At 35.5% G+C, this 14,728-nt stretch overlaps 1 protein-coding gene across 1 annotated transcript in view; it reads right to left on the bottom strand.

Annotated features, from left to right (window-relative positions):
- LOC140167026 (uncharacterized) overlaps positions 1–14,728 on the bottom strand; it is a 64,631-nt gene that overhangs the window by 40,192 nt on the left and 9,711 nt on the right. The window contains exons 5-6 of the mRNA XM_072190506.1: positions 12,898–12,960; positions 10,523–10,597 (exon numbers count right to left, since the gene is read on the bottom strand). Coding sequence (XP_072046607.1) covers positions 10,523–10,597; positions 12,898–12,960 — 138 coding nt within the window. The remainder of the gene's footprint in view (positions 1–10,522; positions 10,598–12,897; positions 12,961–14,728) is intronic.

The raw sequence follows: 14,728 nt of genomic DNA, 5'->3' as shown, positions 1-14,728 counted from the left end.
TAATGCCGAGACTAAAATTTAGCCTAGCCGAAAGCTTGAGATTCCCATTGAGTTTAATACTTAACCTGTCAATTCACTTGACCATTATACCAAAAACATGCCCACATTTCAACTCGATTTTCTACCAAACTGGTAGTAGATCTCCTACAATTTTTTGATATTACATAAATGAAAGTGTTATTTACCTGATATATCGATTTCAGTCGAGATCTACGACTGAATTCCTGTAATTCGCTGCCAAATATTGGTAATTTCCTCATTTTGCACCACACAAACCAATGGAAAACGTTACTTCGGTCGCCGAGAAGGCAGGAAAAGTAGGCGGGGCTTGTGAGAAAAACTTCTAGAATCGTTTGAGCCTGGTTTGAGCCGGACGGTAGAAACACCGAGTGCATTAAAATATACGAACCCAATATGGTGGTGTGGTGCACAAACTGTATGTTATTAATGGCTGCAGATTCACATGTGCAACAAGACATTTTAACCATTATGCAAGTTTGAATTAATATTTCCCAACAAATGAATTAGACATGTTAGATATGGCACGTTCCATGATTTGATTAAAAATGTCTATTAAAAATCTCTAATTTTGACACAAATACCATTTCTGCATGGTATGTTAGTTCATTAGAGGACATTACAAAAAAAGTATATAAAAGTCAGAATTTAGAAACAAAATAGGGCATACCTCCTCATGAATGTTACAAGATTGCTTCAAGTTATATGGTATCCCAGCAAACACAAAACGTTTTCGACATCATTCGCAAAAGGTTGTCAGAAAACGTTTAAATGTCGGGTTATATAAATGGTATATATTAAGAGTATAAAACGCTTTCATAACCTTAAAAACATTTTTGATAATCTACTGCTCAGCAAACAAAAATGTTTTACAGAAAACGCTTAAATGTCGGGTTATATAAAGGTTATAAAAACCTTTTAATAACATTCCAAAAACATTCTTGAAAACTTGATACAAATCATTCTAAACAGAATGTTATTTTGGGGTTAAAAAATATTTTGCGAAAAAATGTTTGCCAAAAATATTTTCAATAACGCTTTAAAAACGCTTTTTATGACCTTTATATAACCCGACATTTAAATGTTATTAAAACGCTTTGAAAATAACATTTTAAGAACATTTCTGTGTTTGCTGGGTTCAAATATTTTAACATAATGTTATTTAAGTATTGACAAAATATTTGGCAAAAATGTTTGCAAAAATAGTTTAAAATAACATTTTTTGAAAACATTAAAAAAATAGAGTCAACAGACGCTGAATACAAGCCGCAATTTGACCTTTGACCCCTATAACTTGACCCCTGGGTCACGGATGGGGTCAACTGCTCTTGCATTGTGCTTAGGATGTCATAAGAAATATTCCTGGTGAATTTCAGCTTAATCGAACTTATACATGGATTTTGATTTTTTTAAATTTTTGATTGACCTTTTGACCCCTTAATGACCTTTGACCTCAATGAAAAAAAACATATGTACACCGACAAAATGCATTGTTCCAATTTTAATTTAAAAATTCTATCATGTTCCTTTCTCGAGATAAAAATCCTTAAAGTTATTCAGCTAAAAACAGGAAGTGACCCTTAATGACCTTTGACCCCAAAATAAAAAATACCATGTATACATCAGGGAACACTGATTCATGTATGATGGTTATATTATTCTGGTCTGTTTACATTTTAAGATAAAAAATTTTGATCATTTTTGATAATTTTGGTTTTTGACCGGAAGTAACCCCTTAATGACCTTTGACCCCAAAACTGTAGACATCCTAAAGACCCTGGCTAGTAGCAATGCATGTGTGCTAATGGCGACTCTCTGCTATGTAATTTGTAAAGACAGTGATTTTTTGAATATTTTTAGACTTTGACCGAAATGACCCTTAATGACCTTTGACCCTTATCTGAGCACACCCTGTAGACACCGACTAAAGTCGAGTCACATGATATAACCATGTCCTCATCGCATGAAATTTGTGGAAGGAGTAGCATTTTTGTGAAATCAACATTTTTGGCCATAAGGTCAAGGTCAAAGGTCACAGTCAGGTCAAAGTCAAATGTAGGGTTTGGCCTATTCCAGTGGTCATTTGGCTCAAGTATGGTTGAAATCTGTCGAAGCATAAGAGAGCTAGGGCGAAACGTGGCAAGTCACGCAAAATGTCACGAGTTGCCAGAAGAAGAAGAATTGGGAAGAGACAGAACAAGCCGACGTTCGTCGTCGGCTTGTAAATAGTGTTGTAGTGTGTTTTCATACAAAACGCTTTAAAACGTCATCATGACCTTTATATAACCCGACATATTACTGTTATTAAAACGCTTTTACCTAAAACCAAAAGCCAAAATATAACTTATTTAAAACGTTTTTAAAACGTTTTTGTGTTTGCTGGGATTATTTGTATACATGGAATTTATTATGTCAATTTGGTCTACTTTTTATGACAGATCTCTTCAATTATCATCATAACATAACATAAACATAACAACGGCGCTTGATATAGCGCAATACCAAAAATATGAACATTGCGCTTTACAAATATACAAAAATAACAACAGCAAATATACGTTTTAAGACCCTTTTTAAAAGATTCAACTGTGAGAGCAGTGCGAAGTGGAGCCGGTAACTGGTTCCAGAGGGTTGGACCAGACACACTAAATGAACCATCACCAATTTTTCTCTTACTCCTGGGGATGACAAGGCGAGTAATATCAAGCTCAGAGCGAAGGCCCTTCCTAGGTGGAATGTAGGTAGCGATGTAGTCAGTGAGATATATCGGTGATAGTCCATTTAGCACTTTGAATACATGAAGAATAATTTTAAATCGAATTCGCTTATCAACCGGTAACCAGTGAAGCGAGTTTAACAAAGGAGATGTAGAATGACGGCGCCCAACTTTGTAAATTATGCGAGCTGCCCGATTTTGTAGGCGCTGTAGACGAGCAAGATCTTTTACTTTGCATCCAAACAGGAGCGCATTGCCGTAGTCAAGTTTAGATAAAATAAGTGCCCGCATAGCATTTGAGGAAGCATCATGATCTATGAATCTGCGTATCTTAGCCAAGTTCCACAGTAAGAAATTAATTGATTTGCACATGGATGTGATTTGATTAGACATAGTCATAGCAGCGTCAAAAATGATACCCAGATTTTTAATGGTGGGAGATGGAACAATATCAGCGCAACCAATTTGTATTGTGATCTCACACAATCTGGTGATGTTATATTTCGAAGCAGCAATACAAAATTTTGTCTAGAGTCATTCAGTTTTAGCATGTTGTTCAACAGCCAAACACGAAGATCCTCGACACAAGATGTTATTTTGAAAATTGCGCACGCTGCATCCCCTGGTACCTTAGGATTGAAAACCATGTATATCTGAACATCATCAGCATAAATATGAAAATTTAGCCCATGATGACGAATTATGGAAGCTACATATACATGGTAAAAACCCTGGGTCCGATTATAGACCCTTGTGGAACACCGCAATTTAAAACAAATTTATCAGACATTATGCCAGCAATAGAAACTCTGAAATGACGATTGGTTATATAAGACTGGAACCATTTTAGGGCTGTGCCTTTGATATCAAAGCCATGTTCTAAACGATGAAGCAGGATATCATGGTCAATGGTATCAAAGGCAGCAGAGAGGTCAAGCATAATCAGGAAAGCAGCCATATCATCATCAAGGGCAAGTGTGATATCATTCTTAACTTTGAGCAATGCCGTTTCAGTGCTATACTTAGTTTTGTAAGCAGACTGATATACTTCTTCAAGATCGTTTGCCTGCGTGTGCTCATTTACTTGGACGATGGCTGCCTTCTCAATTATCTTACCCATAAAAGCTATATTTGAAACAGGCCTGTAATTCTTAAATTCATTCCAGTCCAAAGTGATCTTTTTAAGGACTGGAGTCACAATAGCCTGCTTTAAATAATCAGGAAATACACCACAAGTGATAGAAGTATTTACAATCTGGGTAATTCTTGGTAAAACAACATCAATATTTTCTTAAAAGTAACCATGTTGGTAAGCAATCCAGATGACACGATTTGTTGGTACAACCCATAATGATATTACAGACTTCCTTTTGCGTAAGCTTTCTAAAGCAAACTAAGTCATTCTGAATAACAACATCAGTATACATATCATCAGTACAATAGAAATTACTATCAACATTACTATCAGAACTAATACTGGCTCTTATGTTGTCAACCTTCTGAGTAAAGAAGTGACCAAACTTATTACTCAGCACATCAGGGGTGTATAATGTAGGCAAGATTCTAACACTTTGATTTAAAAGAACACCTATTATCTGGAAGGTTTCTTTAGCCCCTGCTCCAAGCAACTTTTCATTATAATACTGTTTCTTTGAAGCCTCCACCGCTTTGATGTAATGAACGTGTTGTTTTCTGTACGCATCTCTATCATCATCTTGTTTACTTTTCATCCACTTTCTTTCGAGCCTACGTTGCTCCAGCTTCTCAGCTCGGATTTGCTCATCATACCAAGGACCCAGCAAACACAAAACGTTTTCGACATCATTCGCAAAAGGTTATAAAAGGTTGTCAGAAAACGTTTAAATGTCGGGTTATATAAAGGGTATATTAAGGGCGTACTACACCCATATATTGGTTTGATTGGTCTAAAAAAATATTTTTTCATTTATAGCTAGGCGATATATGCACGGATCATGTGAAATTAAAAAAATTATGAAAAAACATCGTTTTTCACCTATTTGTCTTAAAAGTTGATTGGTTGATAAGGACGCTTATTCATCCCTTTTTAAGGGATTTTTTATTTAGCGAGAGTACGTAGTCAATCTTCATAGGGATGGGCGATACCAGCTTTTGGTACCCATTGTCGAACTAGAGCAGTCGAGTCAGGGGGTTTGGGTCGAATTTGTAGAAAAAATAAAACAAAATGAAAAAAAAAATGGTCATGAGCGCGCTTATGCCGACGAGGGGTTGTCTGAGGGAGGTGTTCCCCTCAGAAAAAAAAAAAAAAAAAACGTGCAAAATGAAGATCTAATTGAAGTGATTTGGTGGACAATTTTGGCACTATTATGCCAAGGCCTATATACTAGTGTAAAATTTTAGTTTGGCGGCCGAAAATTTGTGAGAGCCTTTCGTGGACAAGTTTCAATTCCCTATTATCGTAGGCCTATAAATTGTTTTAAACATAAATCGGCTAAAGCAGAGCGAAAATGGCCACTTGTATATCGATTACGCAGGGGAGGGTAAAATGAAGACTAAATTGAAGTGATTTGGTGGACCATTTTGGTACTAGTGTGTAAAATTTTAGTTTGAAAAAGCCGCAAATTTGTAAAATGATGGTCCATGAAACCTTCCTTGGACAAGTTTTCCCTGTAAGCCTATACCGCAAATTGGGCTTAAATTTGCAAATGTTGGAAGAAGAGCGAAAATGATCATACATGTATGTTTATCCACTACGCAAGGGGGAGTGTGAGGGGGATGTTCCCCCCTGAGAAGTTTGAAAAATTTGCAAAATGAAGGTCGAATTGAAGCCATTCGGTGCATTGTTTTACACTACTATTTGAATCAATTGCTTTAAACAGAAAAAAGGGCCAGAAATCCATTTGCAAAACTTGAGATTGGCAATTACTAAAGCATGCATAAATCGATGAAGTCGTTATGGAGTCCGTCTTAATTTTTGACTTTGGTGGCAAAATGTGAGGGGCCCTGCATATCGGGCGGACCATAGTAATTTTCACGTGCTTTTAGGACGAGGACCCGCCTTCAAGCAATGCCTAGTCGCAGGCCTCTATAGGACCTACTTCCAATCGTCCCGACTGTGCGGTTATTTACACATGGGCCTACTCAATTACGTGCAATCCCGGGCGTGCAATTTAGTTTCTCTCCTCGATCCTTTCCTCCATTTTCTCTTCTCTTTTTCTCCTTTCTTCCCCTTCTCTTCTCTTTATTTATTTATTTGGGGGGGGGGGGCGTCAGCCACCTTAATCCCCCCCTTAATTCAGTCCATGTGTAGGCCTATGTTGGGGCATTGGGGGGGGGTACTGAGGCCTACCACATTTAATAACGAACTTACTTACTCTTTGTGGGATTTCGAATCGCAACACAGGTAATAATAAAACCAGTAGCAAACTTCACTTTACCAACAAGATACAACAACTTTACAACTTTCTTTTTAATTAATGAAACAAAGCTTATTTTTGACTCGGAGTTTAAATTTAAGATGCTAGCCGAAGTCAATAACTTTGCACATTCTTCGGGTTCCTTTGTTTCCACTCTTGTTAAAAGAAGACATAAAACCTGATGATCAGCTGACTCTTTCTGTTGACAATTTAAGTTTAAAACATTATTAACACAATTTTTGTGTTGAAATTAATTGTAAACATTAAACAAAACCAATACATTGGCTATAGTTTCAAATCTTTCATAACATATAACCGTGGTGTTTGTAAAATATTTTGTAAAAGATTTGCAATTAGGCCTACTTTGATTGGATTCGAACATTGCAACTTTACAATGCTCAAGAACACAAAAACTTCGGGTGTGTGAAACATTGTTAAAAATTGTATGAAATGAGGATTCCTAGCGTAAACTAGTTTCTATACACTTTTAAATGTGAATGATAGGAGGTCTGTAGGCTAAAGGGGGCCCCGAAAAAATTTTGTGATGAATTTTTTTTTGCTTCAGCCCCCCCCCAGCAAGTGTTTGTGAACGGTCGACGGTCCCTATAGGCCTACCACACACAATTTATTCGCTACCTGAAGTCGCTAATAGAGAATGAAAGATTTTTATTTAATATTTGTTTTCAATTTTCAATAATTATTTTTGTTTTCAATAGGCCTACGTTCCATAAAAATAAAAGTATTGTATCGGAAATTGACCGATACCAAAATGGTATCGAATCGCTCACCGCTACAAAAACCAAAAAATGGCGCCTGTACAAAAATGTATGCGGAAGTCTTTCGCAAGCGAATACAGTGAGTTTCATGGATTTATACTGGATATATAATGGATTTTCTTAAAGTGGAATGATTTCAGCATGCGGTACAGGTAAGTGACTGAAACTGTTAATACACGTGAACTAGTAGGGTGTCCCATTTAGCTGTTATCATTGTGAACATACCGATTCACATTACAAATGCATTATAAATCATGTTTTGTAAGCTTCCGTATGTCCTCAGAAAACTGAGCAAAAATTCACCTAATACTGAAAACCAAGGCATTTACTGTTCTTTAATTTCAACCTTATCAAACCTGAAACAAATATGCTGCCTTGCGAACACAAATTTTGCATATCATTGTCAACTAAAAGGGGGGGAAATAAGTTTAATTTCATTGATAACATGAAATTGATGCATATTAATGTTTTCAAAGCTGTGCATAATTAATTAATTTCCCCCCAAAAATAATTTTTATACTTTTAGCATCTGTCACAAATGCTTAACAAGTGTGAGTGATTGGATTAACGGTATCAATTCTGAAATTATAAAGAAACTCGATTTTGTGAATCGAGGTCTATGTACCTCTTCCGAGCTTCTACCTTTAAAAGCATGTAAGCTACATTGATACCGATGCCACCAATAGAACGAGAAGATTTGCCCCTTCATTTTGCATACCACTTTGACCAATTTTTTTTTCTCATTTCTCCACAAAATGCAGAAAACCCGCAAAAAAATCCAATGGGTGTAGTACCCCCTTAAGGGTATAAAACGTTTTCATAACATTAAAAATCATTTTTTGATAATATGCTGCTCAGCAAACAAAAAATGTTTTACAGAAAACGTTTAAATGTCGGGTTATATAAAGGGTATTAAAACGCTTAAATAACACTAGCGGGATACCCGCGCTTCGCGCGGGTCCCCGCTAGATGAGTAAATGGGAGCGTTTACTATAACAGGAAGAATTACTGAACAGATAGAATCATTGAAAAGGTACATTTTTATTTATCTAAATCTGTCTTTTCTATACATTTTCTTTTTTAGTTTCTTATGCTTAGCTTGTGATTTTCCGGCCAGCTGCAGTGACTCGCAGGCTGGTAACCGATTTTCATAACAAAAACCCCGTTTTTACCCATATTTTCACTGTTTTTGCAGCCAATTATTGATCATTTTCAACCAAATTTTCGCATAACCGTCTCGGTAAGTTCCTCGATCTCCCTTATGAATTTGGCGACATTTGGATCGAAACTGACGGAGCCTTTATACACTATACATAGATAGATAGATAGATAGATACATACATACATACAACATTCCCTATTTATAGTAAGATTCAAAAATATTTTGAAAACTTGATACAAAACATTCTAAACAGAATGTTATTTTGGGGTTGAAAAATATTTTGCAAAAATGTTTGCCCAAAATATTTGCAATAACGTTTTAAAAACATTTTCATGACCTTTATATAACCCGACATATAAATGTTATTAAAACATTTTGAAAAAAACATTTTAAGAACATTTCTGTGCTTGCTGGGTGCAAATATTTTAACATAATGTTATTTAAGCGTTGACAAAATATTTGGCTAAAAATGTTTGCAAAAATAGTTTACAATAACATTTTTGAAAACATTTTAAAAATATTGTTGTAGTGTGTTTTCATACAAAACGTTTTAAAACGTTTTCATGACCTTTATATAACCCGACATTTTAATGTTATTAAAACGTTTTTATCTAAACCAAAAGCCAAAATATAACTTATTAAAAACGTTTTTAAAACGTTTTTGTGTTTGCTGAGGAGGCCTAGGACGAACAAGACGCGATCTTGTGGCTGAAGGGGCATACTTATCAAGTACATTCAAAGAAACATTATTAAAATGCTCCAACATATCATTAACATTATGGTTTACATCACCAAACTGTAAGTTCTGCATCAGATTCATTCCTGGTCATAACTTTTTGAATGTATTGTATAATAATTTGTCAGTTTGGTCTACTTTTTATGACAGATCTCTTCAATTATTATGTGAACTAATAAACAGCTAGCTATTAATGGAATTATAATCAGACCCAATGGTCTAACAGTAGAGACATGTTCCTGCATCAGGTATGCATAACCAACAATTAACAATGAAAGAACCTTCTTAAACCTCGTTGACTTGGGGATGATTTGAAATGACCGCCAATTATGACTGTTTGATATTTATTGCCAGCAATGTGGAAAAAGAGACACACATAGAAACGAAACAAGCTATAATTTTGTTGAAGGAGCAAAGTTTAACTAACCATAACTCCGCTTCTGGATATCGCTTGAAGTCAAATGATATACCATTTTTAAGTTTATGATGTTTATTTTTAAACACGAAATAAAACAAAATTGACCGGGGAGGAATTTACGGCTCATTCGCCGTGGACGGTCACATTTGGTCTACTTTTTATGACAGATCACTTCAACTATCACAGCTAGTTATTATAGAATTATACTCAGACCCAACAATAAGGACATGTTCCTGCATTAGATTTATTCCTGATTATAACTGTTTGAATGTATTGTTTAATAATTTGTCAGTTTGGTCTACTTTTTATGACAGATCTCTTCAATTATTATGTGAACTAATAAACAGCTAGCTATTAGGGAATTATAATCAGACCCAATGGTCTAACAGTAGAGACATGTTCCTGAATCAGATTCATTCCTGAATGTATTGTATAACAATTTGTCAATTTGGTCTACTTTTAATGACAAATAATGATGGATACAAAATGACTGATTATGGTCTACATCAAACTACGTAAGGTAGAAGTGGCTACGTCGGCATGAAAGGTTGTGATTAGTAGGTTCCAAGTAGAGTTTCTTCCACTAATTCTGAGACATGCTGCAAAATAAGGCCATAGGCCTGGAAATATAATGCTGTGTCGGACATGATTAATCCTTGAACACAGCAAAAGTTCCAAGTCAACAAAAACATCTGCATCCAGTGATGCTGAGGTCTTCATCAGTAATTAGATATAGGGAATTTAGATATAATGTCATTATAACAAATTATTTGACAAATTATTTGTCAAATTGGTATACCTTTAAATTATTGCCTTCTTGTGTCAGTATCTTGTAAGTATGGAAGTAAAACTGTCACATATTTTTGGCTTCCTCACCGTGTGATCAAAGTGATGGTGACAACCTTTGTAATATCAAATTTTGCTTCAGGCTTAACAGAGTCTGTTTATGTATTCTACAAGACAAGTGCCCACCGCTGATAAGTTTTAATATCTTGTTAAATAAGTCTCACTTACAAGCTACAATCTCTGGAATTAGATCAAGTGCAAAACATTGCAAATAACAATGCTTTCCAAATTATGATAACACTACTCAGTGCGGCACCAGGAATTTTTCTTTGTGGGGGGTTTTGGGGTACAAAGTGAATTTCAAGGGGGGGGGGTAAAATAAAAAATGTTGCCAAACTAGCCGCAAAAAGGGGAAATTTGTGTCATTTTGGAGTTTTTGTGTTGAAAGGAGGGGGGCAAGAAAAATATTGGGGTGGGGAGAAATGCCCCCCAGTGCCGCCACTGACATTACTTACCGTCAATCTATTCTGTGTTATTGCAACAAAGAGAGGGTCATCACTGTGTAATGAATTATTGTGTCTAGAAGATTGCTGTGATGTAAGGAAAAAAATGTGAGAACAAATTAAGAGTTCAGTTGTAAAATGCAAAATATATCCTGGAGGTAAATATCCAAAAACTGTCATGAGAATCTTGTTTATGCTATTGCTATTTCTACATGAGAAATGTTCATACAATTATTAAGGGGGTACTACACCCATTGATTTTTTTTTTGCATTTTTTTGCATTTTGTGAAGAAATTACAAAAAAAAATGGACAAAGTGGTATGCAAAATGAAGGGCAAATCTTCTCGCTTTATTGGTGGCATCGGTATCAACGTAGCTTACATGCTTTTAAAAGTAGAAGCCAAAAGGTGGTACATCACTGATGATTTAAATTCACTTCATTTTGGAAAGCTTACTATCAACGGATTTCGTTAAAATTTTGGATATGTGTTGCTAACACGTTAGGGAAATAAAGTTGATATGTAAAATGGGAATAAGTGGTTCCTGATTTCTTTGATGACTTCATGAACTTGGTGCTCCACAACTATCAAAAAAGGAACTGGTTAAAATGCTTCTATTTTCAATGTTGAGCTATATTTTGTATTTTTAACTTGCGACATTATTTCACTGAAACTTAATTAAGCCACAGGTAACAGGTAACCACAACCATACTACAGCAATGTTGAAAAAAATTGTATTTCTTGTCACCTATACCACCATATTGGGTAGTTTTCCATAAGCTTAACGTTTGTGATTTTGGTAACTATTTTATATTTATTTGTGAAATCCATCGCAACTAGGCATTCTAAATTGTACTCACCATTTACATCCCAAGGTATATTAGTAGGCCTATATCCACCTTGCACTTCTCGATATATATCCAGTTAAAGACAGAATATCAAAATTATTCCTCATTATGATATCACAAACTCTCACATGTGTATTTAAAATTGATGCTTAAATTTGACCTGAACCAATTGACCTATAACCTGACATACGGTGACCTAATAGCCTTTGCTTCTCCTAACAACACATTATAATGTTATTGACTAATGACTATACATCCATTGTGTAAGTGTTTATATATTTTGCATGCACCACTAGATTTTCTATAGAGAGTATAACAAAGGATTTAATGTATTCTATTCATGTACCCTACTTGAACATGCTGAATAGAATAAATCATGGTTTGTTATGAAACACGCATCTGAGTAACTAGGATACAGTAAACAAAATATATATAGGGCTAAAATGACTTACTACAATTGTTTAAAAGCACTTTTTTTTCTTTTCTTTTTTTCATATTTTTTTTATTTCACATGATCCGTGCATATATCGCCTAGCTATAAATGAAAAAATATTTATTTAGACCAATCAAACCAATATATGGGTGTAGTACGCCCTTAAGGAGGGGTGCTAATTTTCAAAAAAGAAATGGATGTGCGGTTCTAGCTACTGAACCCTTAACCATTTCTAAAGACAAAATTTCACTGAAAATAGGCCTCATATCTAATAATTTTGGTTCAGAAAAAGTCCATATTTGTAGTACCAATTTTATAGCTGTAGTACAAAATGTCACAAAAAACACTATTTGAGCTTTAAAATAGTTAAAGTAATGTGTTTTTCATAGGTTGCAAGGAACATTGTAAAAAGGAGATCCCCCCATGTCTAAGGATTTTTATTTAAAACGTAGATCCATGTTTAAGGATTTCTTGGAAAACATACCCATTTCAGCGGCACTTCCTTGTAATAAATGTGAGTACACTCCACCCTGCATAGCTAAAACTAAAGCTACATAGATGCTTTTAGTATAAAAAACCTGCTAGGTTACCAGTTTCATGAACTAAAATGTTTAATTGCATCGCTTTAAAGTGAAATGCATACAGACCGTCTTGGGACAAATCCATGTTGAACCCAACCTCTTTTACACAGGTACTTTCCCACTAAAACCCTTCTCAGACCAGGCAGTGTCAAGTTGCCACACTTGACAGATATGAGGCAGACCATATCATAATAGGAAATATGAAAGTGCTATCGCGCCTTTTGGAATGACGTTTATAGTATTTGAATTTCCAACATGTCTGTAAATGTCACAAATCATGATATTCCTGATAATCCATTCATTAAAGCCCGATACATACTCAATGCAAACAGAAAATATTCATGGGGATCAAGCTACTGCATGCAATGCACGCTGCCCCATTTAAAATCCACACACCCACCATGCCAACTGATAGATGACATTCACACCCACACTCATCTATCTATCTACTTACTATCAATATGATATGACATTGCGCATTTGACCTGTCCCTACTCAGTACGTCTGCAGTCGTCAGGCCACTTACCTTGGTAATTTGTCTTGCCTTTTTCACATGTTTTCTGAACTCTTCTCTCTCATGTGGATTCACCTGAGGATGTAAGCAGTAATATTTGTCAGGAAACTTTTCACTACCTTGTTTAGGTTTCATGCCTGTATTGTTTTGCCATTTAGCTAATGGAAGGTGATAATTTTTACATCAACAAAACATAATCAAATTAATGTAGTGGTATTAAAGCAAAGATTCTAACCAACATATTGTGCCTGTGCTTCATCAAATAAACAACAAACATAGCTGATTCAATCAGGGCCTTAGGAAGGTCAAAATATTGGAGCGACACATGAAAAAAAAAAGGTTGGCCAAAATCTTTCGGGTCCAAATTGATATGATGTTATGAAGAAATACATAAGAAGTTTCTTACATATTGGCAAGGCCATGACCGCACCTGCCGCAATGCTCTTGAGAAACCAATAAACATTAACTTGCTATAAAGGATGTTTGCTCTCAAAGAGTTGTGTCTTGATATACATCAGACAGTTTCAGGCTCCGTAGCACAGGATTTTGGAGCTTGACTACAAGCTACTACATGCTGAAGCCTTCGCCTCTTTTATGTGTGAGGTTGCTCATACACAGGTGAACGAAATGAAGATAGTGTATCGCACATATGTGCCCATCCACCACAAACTGGTCGTTAAGTCGGCATTTTCCATTTTGAGATACAATCAAAAACAGTACATGGATTTCTATGTAAAGTATATTAGAAATTTGACCTTTGGTGAACCATAACTTCACTTCCAGATGTCCGATGAAGCTGGTTGAGGTGTCATTTTAAAGTTGAAAGTGCATTCTTTCAAATTCTGCAATAAACAGAAAATGACTTAGAGGCGACGTTACTACCACTTTGTGGTGGATGGTCACATATATATTGTGCGGAATAAATATTACATTATTGTACTCAGGGAATGTAGTGCTTGCTTCGGCCCTGTATTCCATTAAAAAATCTGAATTTTGATGAATGTATGTTTATTCTGTTCAGCATCACTTATTGTCCCTTTAACATGACTGATTTGAGCTTAAAGCCACAGTAATACCTAAGGATCATCTTGTTGTTCATTGAGTTTGCTCATACACAGGTGAACGAAATGAAGATAGTGTATCGCACATATGTGCCCATCCACCACAAACTGGTCGTTAAGTCGGCATTTTCCATTTTGAGATACAATCAAAAACAGTACATGGATTTCTATGTAAAGTATATTAGAAATTTGACCTTTGGTGAACCATAACTTCACTTCCAGATGTCCGATGAAGCTGGTTGAGGTGTCATTTTAAAGTTGAAAGTGCATTCTTTCAAATTCTGCAATAAACAGAAAATGACTTAGAGGCGACTTTACTACCACTTTGTGGTGGATGGTCACATATATATTGTGCGGAATAAATATTACATTATTGTACTCAGGGAATGTAGTGCTTGCTTCGCCCTGTATTCCATTAAAAATCTGAATTTTGATGAATGTATGTTTATTCTGTTCAGCATCACTTATTGTCCCTTTAACATGACTGATTTGAGCTTAAAGCCACAGTAATACCTAAGGATCATCTTGTTGTTCATTGAGTTTGTTTTGGTTACATCAGAAATAATTCCACCTTATACAGAAACTATGCAAACAGAAAAGTGTAATTATAGGGGCATCAACTTGATCCCAGCAGATCTGTACCAAATCCAAAAGCAGAATTTCTGCTACACGGTGATTGTTTAGGGAATTGTCAAGGATTTTCACTTCACTACACTGGAGATTTGGTTGGATGCAAGCAGCATTTTCTAGGTATCCATACAAAATGATATAAACACAACACG

This window comes from Amphiura filiformis, chromosome 12, assembly GCF_039555335.1.
Source record: "Amphiura filiformis chromosome 12, Afil_fr2py, whole genome shotgun sequence".
Taxonomy (NCBI): Eukaryota; Metazoa; Echinodermata; class Ophiuroidea; order Amphilepidida; family Amphiuridae; genus Amphiura; species Amphiura filiformis.
The sequence above is the reverse complement of the archived record's forward strand: the minus strand, read 5'-3'. Positions and strand labels throughout refer to the sequence as shown.